The 18409-nt window shown below is 36.5% G+C and overlaps 1 protein-coding gene across 3 annotated transcripts in view; it reads right to left on the bottom strand.

Annotated features, from left to right (window-relative positions):
* ARAP2 (ArfGAP with RhoGAP domain, ankyrin repeat and PH domain 2) overlaps window positions 1-18409 on the bottom strand; it is a 162737-nt gene that overhangs the window by 43376 nt on the left and 100952 nt on the right. For 2 of the 3 annotated variants that reach the window (XM_031686924.2, XM_072945364.1), the window contains exons 21-26: window positions 15092-15304; window positions 11475-11580; window positions 8041-8188; window positions 6510-6578; window positions 4038-4112; window positions 2235-2352 (exon numbers count right to left, since the gene is read on the bottom strand). In XM_031686924.2, coding sequence (XP_031542784.1) covers window positions 2235-2352; window positions 4038-4112; window positions 6510-6578; window positions 8041-8188; window positions 11475-11580; window positions 15092-15304 — 729 coding nt within the window. The remainder of the gene's footprint in view (window positions 1-2234; window positions 2353-4037; window positions 4113-6509; window positions 6579-8040; window positions 8189-11474; window positions 11581-15091; window positions 15305-18409) is intronic. The other variant, XM_072945370.1, reaches the window with a different exon arrangement.

The following is an 18409-nucleotide window of genomic DNA, read 5'->3' as shown; positions in this document are numbered from 1 at the left end:
TGGCTGTATGAGCTGTTTATACATTTTAGATATTAACCCCTTATTGGTCATATCATTTACAAATATTTTCTCCCATTCAGTAGGTTATTTTTGTTTGTTTGTTTTCTCAATGGTTTCCTTTGCTGTGCACAGTTTTTAAGTTTAAGTAAATCTCATTTATTTATTTTTGGTTTGTTTCTTTTGCCTTGGGAGGCAGATCCAAAAACTACTGCCACAATTTATATAGAAGAGTGTTCTGCCCATGCTCTCTTCTAGGAGTTTCATGGTTTCAGGTCTTACACTTAGGTCTTTAATCCATTTTAAGTTTATTTTTGCATATGATGTGAGAAAATGTTTTAATTTTATTCTTTTAAATGTGGCTGTCCAGTTTTCCCAGCACAGCTTATTGAATAGACTGTCTTTTCTCCAAAAATGGATGGATTTTAAACGGTGGAACCATTTGATCCTTCCTATCTGTGATTTAGAAAGGTAACCCTGGCAGTAATGCTGATGGTTATCTTTTACTCACAAATATGGTAAAACTGGTAACCTAGCTGCTTTCCTTAACATTAAACAACAGAAATCAAGACTCTACCACCATTGAACCATATAGTAATACAAAATTGCGCTTCACTTATGCAAAAGATTTTAATTGCATGGCAACTATGTACCAGGCCCTGTGCCAGACACTAAAGACAGGAAAAAAGTGAGTTCCCCCTTCCTTCTAAAGAGCTCTCATCAAGAAATACAAAAATAAATCTAAGTGATAGGCACTATAGAAAAATATAAGACAGAATGCAATGGAACCTTTAGTCTGGGTTTTAACGGAGGTAAACAGGTGGGTCAGATGGGGGAAGAATAAAGGTGCATTTGGGAAAAACCCCACTCACACATCAGTCAAGCACAAGAGTAGAAGTGATTGTCTATAAAGAACGTGTAAAATGAGAGAAGATGGTAAGAGATCAGAGCAGCAGCAATCCACTGGAGAGGGGACAGACAGAGGAAGAAGAATTGACAAATGAGATAAAATAATTCGAGCACCAGGAGGAGAATCCAGGCAGCAATGAAAACAGAGTGAACACCTTCAAAGACAAAGGACAGCATCATTAACAATAGATGGCACGGTAAGGGCAAGGCAAGTAGAGCTGGAAGCAAATCCACTGGACGTGGCGGTGGGGGGTTGCAGGAGTGATTTGCCAGAGCATCTTTTGTGAGTGGGGCAGACGGAGCCTAACTGTGGGGTGACAGTGTGAACTGACATCAAAGGACCAGGGTCACTGAATCTTGGCAATGAAAACTGAAAAGCAATGTTTTTATACAAATTAGATTTTTAAAGAATTTTGCATGATAAAAAAAAGAAGAAGAAGAAAAAAAAAACAGAAAACCAAGATGGAATAACGAAGGACAAAGTATTTGATAAGCCCATTCCGTTCTAACACTGATTACAACACTCCTCATAATACATGATGAGGCAGTTTAACATCCAGTTTTAATTTTTACCTTGAGCTTGCAGGTGGCAAGATTTTACATTTGGCAGTTTGACAGCTATACTTGAAAGGGTCCCAAAACCTTAGTAGGTATCAGCAAGACAGATGGTCAAGGTACAAAGACATCCTGCATCTAATTTTTTTTTCTTTCTTAGAGGTCTTTAAAACCAAATGGTGTCATTAGAATGTTAGGCTTCTTACTACTGGGGTAGTCAAGGTGTTTTAAAAGCTCTCTTTATCCTTCTACATCTGAGAGAAAAGATGACAAAATATTTGATCCACTCCACTAAACATAGGTGAAAAAGAAAAATAAAAAAAAACAAAAAATAAGCTCCTGCTAGGCTTAAAACAAAATTTTGTTTTTAAAATAATAATCCTTTAAATCAGCATTCTCATTCTTGTTAAACAATCAGCACACAGGAATTAGGTGAAATAGTGGATGATGGTGGTGACATTTAGGGTGTTGTTACAAATCAAATTGTGTGTTCTTGTAAATAAGGCCTTATTTCCTGAGGCAGCAACATACATGCCCAACACTTTGCACTATACGTTTATAGTCAATAAAACAGTCTAATTACTTTGATGAGTAAAACCACAGGAGGGCAACTTCCAGTGGCACTAACATAGATCAACACGTGCTGAGGCAGAAGGGGATTCATAATGAGAGGTTAAGCTTTAGAAAAACATACAGTGTAATGACTTGTCGCAAAAACAGTATTTCTTCATACTATCAGGAACTGAAGAACGTTGGGCGTGAAAATCACTTACCTAGCTCTTCATTTTCTATCACTTCAAATGTGGCCCAGAGATCATCTTTCGTTGGAATTATATTTTTTATTGCTAATATGTCACTAGTTAATTCTTCTGCTTCCATCACGGGAGATATCTGCAAGGGAAGCAACACTGCTTCAGGACACGTGTCAGACACAGAGCGGCCTTGGGCTGGGCCGTAACACTCCCCCACCGCCATCTCAACATACTCCAAGTGTCTTCTTAGTACATGTAACTAGCTTCTCTAAGCACATGGAAGGAACAGCCTATTCAGATGTTCTCCATACATTTTCATGTGAGTGTAAAAGAAAAATCATCAGCTAAGGAACTTTTTTTCCCCACCTAGTGAAAAGTGAGATCACGCAAAAGAGAAGAAGGTACCTGTTCAGAGAGACCTTCAATAGACAGCAGATGGATCCAATGATCTTGTAGGAGTAAAACTTTTCACTCGCCAGTTCTATAATTAGGAGTTTAAAGTGGCTTGGTTTATTCAGCCCAGACCCTCAGTCATACACAATTGACTGCTGTCTGCTGTGACAAAACACCCCAGGGTTTTAGCGGTCTGTGACGTGCCCTGCCATGCCAAGTGACAGATGGTGGGGTACCAAAGTATGCTCGAGCCAGGACTTCAGGGCACAGGGCAGAGTCTGCCGTGTCAGCCCAAGGGCCAGCTCTGCGAGGGTCCCAAAGCCTTGGGCCACAGCACAGGCCCGTCCACCTTCTTCAGGGACTTTTGGGATTTTGATTTGTTTCTTCCTACTTTTGTTTTTACCAGTCTTAAGGGCATGCTGGCCAAAAGCAAGTTGGCTTTCTTCAATTAAAATTTAGTTATAATGTTTAACAGTCAGAAGTGATTTAAGTATTAGAATATTGCAACTGCAACCCAGTTTATGTCTTTTCAGTAAAAGTATACACCTAGTAAAAAATTTCTTAGAAAAGGAATATGCTCATTTCCATTTCTCCTGTCCATTACTGATCATAAGCATCCTGCAAATATATAAATACTATAAACATTTTCCACTACAGGTAACTCACACAGTCTATCTCTTGAATTTTATGGAATTTATTGCTCTCTTTGGAATATATTAATGACACAGTGAAGTCCATGGTTTTCTACTTAGAAAAGCCCAGTGTAGTACAACCATAAAAGAAAAAACAAAATAGCATCTGGGAACTGTAGAGGACTTTAAGCAGTAGAGACATCAGTAGATGAATCATTTCAGTGATACTTCTCATCTGAATGGCTTTACAATTTTTTTAAGAAGTGTAGTCCTTTCTTAAAATAATAAATTACTAAGAAGCTAAACTAGTGAAAAGTCTAGGTTACAAGGGTGGGGGATTAGTAATAATAGCACTACTAGTTATTTATCAAACACTTATGTACTGAGCAGTTTGCTAAGTGCTTTACATGCAGTATCTTTTTGGGTCCTCACATCGATGCTATGATGTAAATACTGAAATTTCCTCACATTTTATAGGTACGAAGGCTGAGGCTCTGGTGGAGTAAGTTGCCTAATGTTAAGAAAGAGGAACGGGAGGAGGAAGTATTAGAACTCAGGTTGTTTTCCAGAACCTACAGAACATCCTAATCATAACCTAACAAATATAGGATAGTCTCTCTCCAAATGACCAAAACATGGGATTCCTGGAGGATATTGGTATAAAGAGCCAAACTTGTCATGATTTGAATCGGACACGTAGAATAAAATGTAAGCAGCAATGGGAAATTCAAGATATGCAAACTAATGTTAACACTTATGATTTCTAATAGTACTCTTTACATTCATCCTTAGGACTCACTCGAATTATAATACTGCAGTCAGGCTCCTTCCTTTCTACGTACACTTCAATTAACAAATCTCCAGCCTGGGAAACCTAGGAAAGGGCAGATGTGAAGACAGCAAATGTAAGTATGTTGCAAGAGCACACAAATGATATACTCAAGACAGTTAGAAAGTCCTAGTCATATTTCTAAAGATTTTTATAATAATGAAATGAGATCAGTCCCCCTGTTAACAGCATAATGATACCTATTTTTCAGATGTGGTTGATTAAGGACAAGGAAGCTACCCAAATGATGTAATCTGCAACCACAATCACAATGCAACTTTTTATCTCTTCCTCAAAAGTTTAGCGTCCTCACATACCTGTAACATTCTTACTGAAATAACAAATCTGGCTGCAGTGGAAACAAAGAGATAAGTCCAAAAATTGAAATTTGAAGATAAATTAGGTCAGAATGGCATTAAATTACAAATAGAAAAAGCATATTTAGCAAAGAAAATTAAAAGTGAAGTGACAGAATAAGGAGATACTAAAGATAAGTTTCAATTTTAATTATCTTTAGCCAAGCAGCAAGTGCTGGATTACCCGGGACACTATTCTACCCAAGACGACAGACTCAGTGACGAATACACAAGCCAGAAAATAAAAGGCATAAGATATCACTGTGTAGATTGACAGTATCATGTGGAACAGATCAACAAAGGAACAAATGAATCTATGAAAAATATTCCGAGTAGCTTTTTCCAGAAATTTCCTTAAGTTATGTAACCACTCAGAAATAATATCTATCGTTTATTTTTTAAAAAAAGATCATAAGTGAGGAACAACCATTCTGAAGTTAAGTTTACCTCAGAATAAAACCTGATGAGTAAATTTCTGGGGAAAACATTAAAAATGTACTTTGAAGAAGTGTTCTTAGTTATTCTGACACTACAGGCTTAGAAAAACTTACTTCTAGTTTTTCTTCCTCAGTTTTGAAGCTACACAAAAATTCTAGGGAAGAAAAGATACACTTGACAGTTTTACTTCTCCTTGTGTTTGCATAAACAACTCTCCAGGAAAGACACATTTTAAAAATTAAAAAAGCAAACACAAAGAACTCACAGAGTGCAGCCAAAAACGAGAATAGCTCAGAAATTCAAACAGGAATAAGACACAGAGACTGTCAGAAAAATACTTCAGAGGAGAGTTTTGAATGGATTAGAGAAAAACTCCAGCCAAAGAATAGATTTCTTCCAAACTCTTCTATTTTTCTCTCCCAATTACTCTATTTTATAGACAATTCTTATTTTTACTTCTACTTAATCAGAAAGCATTCAAGACTCATTTATTGTAGTATGAATACAAATGATCAAACTGCAGAATGGTATTCATAATTTATCCAATAACAATATAGATAGTGTTGCCAAAGATTATCTCCTGGGCTCACACACTCCTTTATTTCATGACTGAAACTCTTTCCCCAAAAAGAACACAAGAAGTAACTGATAATGAGCCGCAGTTTTTAGTGTTACAGCTAACTCCTCTTGATGCTGCGTTAATTCCTTTGGGTCAAAACAGAGGAAATACTTTCTTAGGGAATTACTGTCACAGTGTTAGTACCTGGGGATCTAGGCACCAGGATGAAAGACTTTCCTCATCTCCCTCACATGGAGCGACAGCTCCCACGGCTTCTCTGATTAGTGGTGTATATTTCAGGAATGAGGCGCACTTAGGGTTTGACTAATAAGAAAGCATTTGTCTCATCCCGAGTGCATCTATAAATAGAATATTTGACCCATTTTTATTCTTGACATTGGTACCCTGAATCGACCACAATTCCTAGTTATTAAAAGAGGATTAAAGACCAACTTTAAGAAGGTCCAGTGACTATTCATCAAAGGAGGAAAAGTACCCTAGAAAAGCACAGCGCCACCTGAACACGTAAATTCAACATGATGCGACTGAGGAAAGCAAGAGAAGATCTAGAAAAGTCAACTCAAGACATGAATTAACATATGTTACAAAGAGCACTTCAGAAACATTCCCACTAGTGCAATCACCCAAGAGCATGCAAAGCAAAAGCAGAGAGGAAATAACTTATAATTTCGAACTCATAATGGAAAGAGTCATGAGGGAGGCTGAACTTTCAGTTTATTCTAGTATTTCTTTTGACTTTAAATGCTTCCTCTGAAACCCACTATTTTTCTCAGTAGCACTTTTATAAACAAAAGCTGATTTTATAAAGGACGTTCTGATATGATTAAAACTGTTTTTTCCATCTATGTTTTGGCAAATTTATATTACCATGCTTCGGCATTTTGCATGTATGCATCAGCTGCAGAATTTCACAACTGTTTTACCTCGGCTCTTTTCCCCCATTTCTTTTATTGTGCTTCAAATACGAATTTGAAAATAAACACAACAAATATCTTTACTTACAATGAAAGTTTTTCGTTTTTTTTTTTTATGTTTTTATTTATTGGAGATCTAACTATTACTACTCACTTGAGTGTCTTTCCACTTGGTAATAAAGCTATTTTCTATGTCCATTTGTTTGACTTGGTCTTCTTTAACCTGTTTAAAATATAATTTGGGACATTCTAATAAAATACAAGGAGTGATGATACTCATCCTCACATAACCTTCTTCAGGAATTTAAAGACCAACATGTTGAAAATAAATGAGAATGGCCATGTTAATCAGCATGGGCCCACACGGCATGGGCAGAAATGAAGCCAACACGATTCAGCCTCAACTTCAGAACCTCTGATGATGATTCCACATCAGGCTGCAGGTTCCATCAGTGGAAATCCCTTGGCTGAGGCAATTTAATAAGCAAAGGGCTGATGACTAGTTTGTTAGAGTTTACGGAGGTTGAGAGACAAGACTTACTGCTCAAACAGAAATGTTCAGTAAGTGTTTATGAAATTCCCACTGTTTGCTTAAAGTTCGATTTAACAAAACTACGTAGATAAACATTATTAACAGTACAAAAAATAGAAAATAAAGAGAGCATGCAAAGCCGCACATTTTTCCCCTAAGTCTTTCATCTCTCAGCATCAGAACTGTTGCAAAGAAGTTGCTATTGATCAAAAACAGGGGACACATACAGAAAGAAATAAAAAGGAGATACAAGAGCAAAGGGAATCCAACAATTGTCATGTCCGTTCCTATAAAAATTAAGACACAAACTGTGTTATTTTATTAAAATACAGTTTCTTTCCCTTGGCTATGGAATCTCATGATCAGTTATTAGAAGAATGTAAGAATTCTACAAAAGGCAACCTGTTACATTCACCTATTTGATTTCAGCTGGTTGTATATATACATAGCCCTGGAAAGCGAGAGTTCTCATTCAAGAGCACTTAACAGAATGCCTCAAAAGGTTTTAAATGACAAGACTGAGATGGCAGAAGCAGTTAAGCACCTGAAGCTGACCTTTGACCCAGGCCCCCTTTAATCCCCCTGTTCAAATCCTGGGCTTATTGTCTCTATTCTCACTTCTTTGAACTAAGAAATCCTCCCTTTCCTAACAGTTTTCTGATGAAACATGAAAATACTAACTTCATAAAATAGCAAATTGAAGAGTCAAATAATTAGAACAGAGATGACAATAAAAACCACAGAATATTACTTCAGAATTTCTTTTTTCCCCCAATTCATGCATGATTAAAAGAAAACATCAAATGCTTTCAATTGCAAAACTGATCAGCCTGGCTTTTATTACCGAATTTGTGACATTCATAATTTCACACTTCTAAGTACATGTACTTAATGCATACATATATGGAAGAGGAAAAAAAAAACCCATAAAAACACTATAAATAGAATCACTGTCCAACAAACACCAGATGGTAAAAAAGCTTTAAAAGCAGCCAAATTGAAATAAATGGCTATAGCTTAAAAAGCTAGTTATATCTAAAAATCTAAGGATCATATAACTATCTTTTATTTTCTTCAACCTAAAATACATACTTTTGTTTGCAAACAGTAACATCAAAACTATCTTAACAAGGGCAGGACATAAAATATTTACCTCAAATATTTCAACATAATTATTAATTAAGTCCTCGATTACATTCACTTCTTCACTAGTTTGTCCCTTAGTTTGAAACAAGCAGGAGGAAAAGACCAAGGCCAAATTATGGGCATCCATGTGATTGATTTCTGAGCATTTCTGAACCCTGTTCGAGAAAAGCAGAGCTTATTACAACACATTTTTATTTGAAAATTTCATAGAAATTGTAAGTCTTAATACTCATTTATCGTCTTTTTTTTTTTTTTTTTACACACACACACATTGAAGGTCTCTGATATGTAAGGCGCAGTGGTGATCTAAAGAAAAACACACAGTTCTTTCTTTCAAGTAGCTTACAGTTTGTTAAGAGTATAAGTCAGAGGAGCTATTACTACAAGTCACAGAGCAGTACTTGATTGTCACTTTAGAGGAAGGAGCCCCCCCATATTCAGACAATTCCAGGTAATGGACAACCTGCAGCTAAAGCAGAAAGGTGTGTTTGTAGAACAGCGTCAAATGACTTGTGGGACTGAAGCATAAATAAAAGAGGGAGAAGGGCAGTATGTAAGCAGAAAACAAGGCCAGAACGGTGACCTGGGAGGCAGATAGCTGGGAGTTTCAAATTCGAAGTTCAGGACTAGGTTCAACTTCCCAGAAAGTGCATATCAGGCAAGAAAACACCTGGCAGCATGTGTTTAGATGGTTATTCAAAATAGGATAATATACAAATCAAAAAAGCAAAAAGCAATCACTTAATTTAAAAATACAATTACATTTTTCTTGGATTTCACTAAGAATGGCTTTTTACAGTGAACAGACCTGAGTAGTAAAGTACATCAGTAAACTACAACACTTGAGTTTTACAAAGAACATATAATGTACTCACAAATTAAGTTCAAGGTGATTGGAAACAAAAACTACAGCCATCACCCCAATAAAAGGAAATTTTCACTGATAAAAATGCACGCGGACTCTGAGTAACTCACATGAAAGTATCTGTTAGTGCTATTTGTCCCTGACTGTGCATATAGCAGCATATAGTGCATATTGCCTAATTACATTTGCAAATTTCTTAAATGGATACTGAAAAAGGAAGATCAATTCTATCAAAGGAATAAAGCAAGACTAAGGTAGGTGCAGCTGGCTATAAAGAGTAAAGAATCAAGTAGGTACAAGAAGAATAAGCAAATATGACAGCAATATATATGATAATGTAAGAAACGCACAGTGAAATGCCAAATTGCATTGCGGAGACGGAGCAAGTGCAATCATCATATATGATTTACAAGATGCAAAAGGAATTGCAAGTTAATAGAGGAGGATGTCATAATTGTGGGCATCCCTCTTAAAACCACTTCTGTACTTTCATCATACTAGACTGTAAACATCTGGAAAATATATCTGCACATCTGCCTCTAGAATCTAAGCATTTCACAGTGAGAGACGTGTTAATCACACTGTAGTCTGTAATAAATATCTGATGAATGGAATTAAGTAAATGTTAGTCACGGAGGAAGTGATCTGTTATCTAGGGCAGGGATGAAAGTAAACGCTAAATCAACCTGACCTTATCCAAATTGACCTCTCCAACTTTTGACGACACTATCAAACATTCCCACCTCTCTGAGACTTCCTTCTGCAATGGCATTCTCCTCTAATACTCCTCACCTTTCTTCAGTTTCTGCCATCAAGTACATATACTATGTATTTTCCGTTTCTTTCTTCATTTCTCTGCCCCTGCGTTAGCATCCCTAAGTGTCCCATGTTCCACCAGCTTACTCTCTTCTCACTCAGGACTTCTCATCAGAAACCCAAGGAAACTGTTTCTTAAACAGTTTCTCTGCCTCTGTTCTAACCTCTTCCTGATGACAGGCATGATTATCCTACAAGAGATTGGATCAGTCACTCCTTATCACTGAAAGGAATACAATCCAAATGTTTCTGCATGACCAAAAGCGCCTTCACAGCCTCCTGCCAGCCACCTACAAACCACCCCATCTCCAAGCACACCTGCTTCCTAGAAAATGTCCTTCACTCACGTCTTCTACTTATTTTTCTCTCATGCCCAGTTCATCTAACCCTTTAAATCTGAAGCATCACCTGGACCTCAACACACAATGGAGCTCTCGATCCCTCCTCTATAATTCCATGTCTTATGCTAAAATTCTCCATGTTAAAGTCTGTTCTGATGGTGCTGTGTTTTCCTAAAAATATATATAAAAGGACCTGCAGCATCCCTGTGAGTTCACACTGTGATGTCCCAGGGTCCTTGGTGCTCTCTGGGAACTGTGGATGTAAGACTGTTTTTGTCACACATGTATTATCAACTACTTCTGTTCACAGGAAATCTTAATGGACATTATATTGTACAGAGTAGGAGCTAAAAATATATGTTAGTTGAAGAAAAGGATGGGAAGGAACTCATGTGAAATTCAAACATGAATTAGAAGTTTAAGAATTATGTGTAATTCACTGTTTAAAATATTAACATTCTAAATTGTATCAGCCTGGTGACCTATTAAAATCTTTAAAGAAAAAAAAATGTGACCCAGTGTCTCATAGGCATAGAGACAGGACTACACAAATTATAGGCTATACTTGCGTGATGCAATAAGAAAATCAGATTTACAGTAACGGAGCTTGCGTGTGTAAGTGGTGGCTGGAAAGGAAAGATTAAGAGAAAAGGCAAATTGTGGAGGATTTATATACATCTAAACTCCAAATAAGGTAAGCTGAGTAGAATTCAGCATCATAGAAATTTATTCAAAGGAATATTGCATCCATGCAGGAAGCCACAGTATATTCCTTAAGAATATTTACATTGATTTAAGTTTTTGTAATTAATTCTTGCTGATAGCAAAAGAAACAACAAACCTTTCATTTCCACTTAAAAGGTTATTTTCAAACCTCATCCTTCAGATGTCCTGCCCTCCTATCCCTCCCCTCTTATCCCTCCCAAATGCAGAGGACTACATGCCCTGATACAGAAAACGTTTTTGTCTTTTAAAATTTCCTCATCTAATCAACAATCTGACACCAAGACATTAGAGTCAGGTTAGATACAAACTGATAATGAAGAAATAAGCATGTACTGTGCTCACAGGCAGACTCCTGCCGTCAAATTCTGGTCCTTGTACTCCTTTCTCCAACTTCCCTCTTAAGTGTCTGAGAAGCTCTTGCTTGTGTACCGGACGTGTTTGAGGACGCTGCACATGATTATTTGTAATTCATTTAAGACAATCTCCAGTGCCATTTATCTGAAATGTATCTTAATTCCAGAAGGAGACACTAAAGTGATAGTTGATGGGAATTCCATTTTGAAACCATTCTTAAGACACGGCGAGAGATTCACAGTCACAAGTAGAAGGTTAACTATGGTCATTTAAATTTAAGAAATAATGATTACTCAGTGTCATGTTTGAAATGTCAAGAAATTTCATGAATCCACCCACCTGTACAGGTGCTCAATTACAGCCGCCAGCGTTGCTTGGTTGACCCCCGGGAGAGTGCGTATAAATGCTCCGTACTTTTTAATTCTTTCCTTGTCATCTTGGATGTCTGGAGGTTAAATACACACACACACACACAAAATTTTAGGTTTAGACAAATGATCTCTATTACAAATGTGCATTATATCAGTATTTTAAAACAACATTCACAATGGTATTTCATTGATGCAATCAAGCTCGAGTAAAAACCTTCAAACTTCTGTCATTCTGGAAAAGCATTTACGTGAACATTCCACGCCTATACGTTCCAGTTCTCACACTCTGTAATTAAAAATGAAGCACTGTCAAAACCCAGGGTTGTATTTTACCTTCAACTTTAGGGACTGCTGAACTTCAGCTAAAAGGAATATATTCAATTAATAATACAGTAAAGTACAGATTGGAGAGATACACCAAGAGATTTTTACTGTAGCTATGGAAAGACTTCACTGTTTGGTTATTTGAAAATGACATTTCTGATCTTTTTTCCTTGTGGAATCATAAAAATCTTCCCCAAACTATGAACCACCCCAGAGCTATGAATTGTATGTACCCCCAGATCTACAGAAGGGGCCCTTCCCCAGCCCAAGAACCTTCAACTCTTCGGAGAAGGTAAGGGCACAGGGGAAGAAGGCATGTGCAGGCCCTGGTCACTATGACGCAGACTAAGAGGAGGAAGGACCCTCTGCCTTTGGTGTGGACAGGATTTAGTTAATCACAGAGAGGAGGATGAGAAGGAAAGACGTTCCTCCTCTCTCCTAACCCCAAGAAGTCAAATACTTAGGGAAACTACACAAGACGCCCAGAGTCCTAGACTCTAGAAGATGTGCAGTGGTGGTTGGGTCTAACCTACTCCCTCACAGGGGAGATAAAGGACCTCTCTTCCATCAATAACTTGCGCTGACTTTGTAAATCAAGTGTATTGCACTTGTATGGCTCCTTGCGATTCCCAACTACCTCTGGAATAAGGCTTTTTCATTCTCTGCTTTGCCCTACGTATACTATTCACAGAAGGCCAGCAGCACACTAAAGATTCTTTGAAAGTACATGGTCTCTTGTAAAGGGTGTCTGGATCCCTGGGGAGGAAATAAGCTCTGTGACACATTTTTAATGTACACTCCTATTCAAAACTGCAACTGATGGCTCCTTTGTACTGATTTAGCCCACACGTGAGATCTGTAAAAGTCAACATGGTCATACTGACTTAACTGTGCTTTGCAGATGACTCTCTAAAAGCCAGAAGGGCAAAACACCCAAATGACATTCAAAGACTATACTGTGGGCAGGGGAGAGGGGATAGCTCAGGCATAGAGTATGTGCTTAGCATGCATGAGGTCCTGGGTTCAATCCCCAGTACCTTCACTAAAATAAATAAATAAATAAATAAAATACATAAATAAATAAATCTAATTACCTCCCGCCCCCCAAAAAAACTTTTTAAAAATAATTTAAAAAAACCAAAGACTATACTAGAAGTAAATTAAGAATTACCTATCATCCCTGGTATAATCCAAATATTTTCCCTCGTGTCATCCAGTTTCTAACTATGGAAGTAACTGCATTATTTAGCAACATGTCATTAATGCTACTACACTCATAACAAGTCATGCCAGTATAGAGTATTTTCACAAATCTCACAAGAATAAAATACATGACATTTTCAAAATAAAGTTTAAGTAACTGGAAAGTAAAACTGAAGATAGATTTCAGGTCATAGAGGAAATACAATGAGCTATTCAACTAGCCACAGACTTCAGACAATTTAAGAACAGATCATATATCATACAAATAGGTGAGATGCTACTGAAAGGCATTCTTTGCCTTGGGCACACAGGACCCAAGAGAGCTCTCCTGTGAGGTCACCCAGAGTTCTGGTTTATTCTTGTCAGATCCCACAAAAGGCCCTTTTCTGACAGGTCAGGGTGAGCTACGTCGGATCTAAAAGCATAGAACTTTTAACACTTTGACCCAATATTCAAATCCTTCTCCAAGTAAATTCTCAAGGATTCACATCCCAACGAAAGGTGAAACACATTCCTCTCTGACATATGCTAACATTTCCCAACTGCCTCCCCCGGTAGACTGACAACAGTAAAGACATCTTTGTCATTAAATTTGACAACTTCAGTACAAGCATGTATTTGTCACAGATTTTTTGGTAACTGATTTTATAATAAAGACAAATTTTTAATTCTTTGTAAAATAGAGATACTATAAATAACTTCGTGATTATAAATTACAATAAAAAGTTCTTCAAACAAAAATGAGGGTGGCAAGGTAACTGGGCTTACAAAGATGTATTTTATCTATTTCCACATTTTATATTCCAGAAAATTATACAATCAACTTTTCTTGTGATGACAGTTAAACCTATTGATTTGAGAAGTATCGAGAAGCAAATAAAAAACCTCTGAACTAGGCAGTGAAATTGTGAAAAGCTTTATTTTAATAACAATACTCCCCTCTTTTGCTGACACAGAAAAGGGTCATTCTTGGGATTATTTTTCAAACTGGATGTTTTGTGACATCATCTCAAAATCAAGCCCTTAAAATATATTATGTTTTAGATTAAACAAATACTTTCAATTAAAAAATCAATTTTTCAACAGAGGAACATCGTATAGTCAAATTCAAAAGTCATTTTCCAAAAAAAAAAACTCAAAACAGATTAAATGTACAAGAGAAAAATATATTACTAAATTATGGTATAATTCAATGATATATTTTAAAAATTGAAAAAAATGAAGATTCAATATCATCATGTTGAAAGCATTGCTAATATTTGGGAAATGTGTTCGGTTTATTAACAAAACAAAGATTACACATAAATCATAGGTGTGGGGACAAAGACTATAAAATAATTTGAAAAGTAAAAGTACCTCTATTAGAAATCTGGGATTTAAGGCAACATTTCCATTTAAAAGTCTTTACTGTTGTAATGTTTCTATAAAAGGAGCTATTCTGAATTAACTGATGTAAATATAGGTTTTACTGAAATCAATTTGTCTGATTAACTGATTTAATAAACTACTTTCCTAGGATCATTTCTTAAATAAGTTCTCTTACAGTGTAGAAGAGTTTCTTTTTCTTTTATTTTATTAGACAGAATCAAGAGATAATGAAGAAACAGTAAAGAAAAAGAAAAAGTTGAGTAACTCTAAAGAGGTAGAATAAATGAAAAAGGAAAGTCAAAGAGCCATATGGGAAAATCATGGAAAACAAATCTTGTATTAAACATTTCATTTTAATGTTAATGAGAAATGAAAAGCCCATGTGGACTTGACTATATTACTTCCAAAGTTAAGGCAAAGTAAGCACTACGAAATCTACAGAAAACGTATTACCATAAAACACTGTTTAGCAATTATCACCATAAATTTCTTTTGAGGCAGATAGAAACAACTATTGATGTTTGCACAATTTCTGTTCTGAACCACTATGTCCGTTGTTCCTTTCAATTAAATGTTCAGATTATCAAAGGAGATTTTAAAAATCTATTATCAAATGAGAAGACAAGCCTTTATGCTGTTCTGTAGGATAAACACAATAAACATATAAACATATGTAAACAGATGTATTACCCAAGGCAGAGATCCAGTAGGGATAGAGCTCCTTGGTGAGAAGTGCATCGTCAATGTCGGAGAGAAAACTTTTCAACACGCCCGTCACATCCTCCAGCTGATGTTTTCCAGCCCTCAATTTAAAGCTTCTTGCATCCTTTTTGAAACTCTCGAGGAGTTCACTTACGTGCAAAGGGTCTCCATTCTTCTGATAGATATATTTGCACCCTAAACCTTTGTTTAAAAAAAAAAAAGTTACATGAAAAAAAGGCTCAAGTCAAAATCCACTTTGATATCTTAAAAATAGAACCAATTTTTGCACTGGGATGACGCACAAGACAGAATCATTATCCAAGACCTGATATAAACATGTATGAGAGAAAAAAGCTCCCCTCCAACTTTAGCATTTCTAATGTAAACCTAATGGACACACTATCCTATCCCCAGCTTTTAGCAAGCCCTTGCCAGCCCTTCCCCCCAGTTCTTGATAGCACAATTTTCAAACGTTCCTTTACCTCAAGTGCTCTGCCTTCACTTAGACTCCCAGAACACAAACTTGCCTCCAGTTTCACTGACAAAAGTGAGGCTCTCTGGTATAAATTTCCTCAACTCTCTGCACTCAGATTTGTATATTAATTCTGTCTGTTCCCACCTTCACCTCCTCCTAGATGAAAAGCTGGGTCATGTCCTTTTCAAAGTTATGGATTCATCAAGCTCCCCATACAAAATAAGAGGAGTAGCAGTGGTTAGTTGGAGGAATGATGATACAAACCACCCCCCCAAAATTTTAAGTCCTCTTGGCCCCTCCCAGCTCTCTTATCTCTCTTCGTTCCAAAACTAATCTGAGTTTCCTATGTTTATTCCTTCCCCCACTTCAAATCCCTGTTAATAATATACTTTAACCACATTATCTCGCAACAGTGCTCAGTTCCCACTCTACTGGGACCATCTTCATCAAGAATATCAACAACACAGCCTACTTTCTAGATGCTTTTCAGTTTTTATGTAATAAGAACCCCTTGCAGGATCTGACACTCTAAATGAATCCCTGTTAAAATTCTGTTAATCTTAAGGCTTTCATGATATTATGATCTCATCTTTTATCCTCCTCCTCTATGACTACTCTTCCAGTCCTCTGTTTACTCTATTATCTAGTATTTATTGATGATTCCAGGAATCCATCCTCAGTTCTCTTCTCTTTCCCACTCCTCTACAAAATTCCCTGGATGAACCCATCCATCTTGGTCACTTCAACTATTGCATGTACATTTCCACTCAGGTTTTAATTTCTAAAATTTCAAACACATACATGTACTATAATACACATACGCTACATACAATACATGCAACACACAAGCAATACTTATACATATGGACAAATTAACTCCTGCCCTATTTACTACTTCACCTCCCAATCCCAACTGGTCTTTATACAGTATTTATATGGTAATTTATATGGTATATGTTGTTTCTATGCTATTGCCTTTTCCCCAGTCCTTTATAAGTCAGAACCTTTCTTTCTCACTTACTGTATTAAAAAAATACTACACCACATATGTTGTTCATCACGCCTTCTTTATCAAAACTGTCCCCTTTTCCCATCTCATATGCTATGACTATTTTGTGCACCCAAATTCTCACGTAAAATATGGATACAGACCTCTCACTGCCTCGAGGGCAAGTTTTGAGGATCTCAATGTGATACATAAGAGCCTACATAAATTACCCTAACACTCCTGCCTCTTGTATCCATCCACTCTTCTTACACTAAGTTCTGGCCACATTTAACTACCCAAAGTTCCCTGAACAGGCAACTTCCTTTATGACTCCACAGCTGGGCACACAGTTTCTTCTTCCCAGAATCCCTAGTCTCTCCTTCTCCTAAGTAGCCCTCGTTTCTTTTGAGACTCATGGTAGGTTCCATGCCTCACCCATGAAGCCCTCCATGACCACCCTGACACTGGGGGGAATTCATCCCTAAACCATGGACACCTGTATCAACCCCTGAACCTCTCTGCCATAGAATTATGTACACTTAAGATGTAACTCTTGGCCCATTTGTTTGTCTTTGATCCACAATCTGTAAACTCCTAGAAGGCAAAGACCATGTCCTATTTTCTGTATACAGCAGCTACACAGTGCCTAGAAGAACTCAGTTAAGTACTCAATTCATGGCCACGATATAAGCATAAGTAAATTCTACCAAAAAATATGTGACTAAGTTTCTGAGATATTATATTCCTAGTTGAGTGAATTTCTAATAGCTGGTGCATAAGTTAAATGATCGTGAATTTGAATTAAATTTTATTTACATAAATTAAGTTCCCTCAAGAACCAAATTCTATAACTCATTAAAAAAATGAAACTCTTAAGAATTACATGGTAAACTTGACACTATATGCACAAAAAAAATGGCCTTTAGATTTTAACCCAAAGATCAGGAAGTTCAAATTGTGACCATAAAGGCTCTGAGCCAACCACCTGCATCCTATAATCACTGGGTGTTTTCTAAGTTCATATGAAGTCTTCCCTTCTACACATGCTGGTGAATTGGGGTTTTCCTCCAGGTTTTGCTCATTAAAAAGTAAATAAATAAATAAGTAGTCTTTTTTATTGGTTTTATTACTTTAATATGCAAGTTAATGTACCTTAAGCTAGAGCTACAAAGTAGTTATAATGTATGAAATTTAGCTGAAAACAATCTAATGCTTAATGATTTTAAATTCAAATAAACACAAAGAAACTTCTGATTTCCCTAGAGAAACATTAAGTTGGATACACTGGAGCTAATCAAGTTATTTTAATCATTTGTCAGCTTAAGAAAGACCTTATGCCATTATGAAACTAACATGATGTGAAAATTCTCAGTGAGGTTATGCTCTTGCTAAAACATAGTATGTGTGCAATTCATTTATAGCTGCAAAATGCAAGTGCACTAATATGGAACTACTAGTAAATGGAGATGATAACCCTCTTCTTCCCCCATTTTCAAATAGATGATTACAGTTGATAAGAAAAATATAAACATACTATCAAAGGAAGGAACTTCAAAGAGCAATCCCACATAATGTGATTACATACATATTTACAATAGATACAGAAGTCAAACTTGATAGATCTGAATATTAATGATAATTGTGAAATACTTAAAAGGGCACTCTCCCTAGGAAAAAAATAAGATTAACATACACGTATTCTAAATGTAATTTCCCAGAATTAGTTTCTTTATAGCCTTTGTTTTTTCTGTCATTGTGTTTCACATCAGTTCATTGTTAGTTCTCATACTGGAAGGCATGATTTATAGCTTTATCCTTCACCCTTTACTCTCACTGCTGAATT

Source organism: Vicugna pacos, chromosome 2 (genome assembly GCF_048564905.1).
Source record: "Vicugna pacos chromosome 2, VicPac4, whole genome shotgun sequence".
NCBI classification, from domain to species: Eukaryota; Metazoa; Chordata; class Mammalia; order Artiodactyla; family Camelidae; genus Vicugna; species Vicugna pacos.
This window is presented reverse-complemented; position numbering and strand designations above follow the sequence as displayed.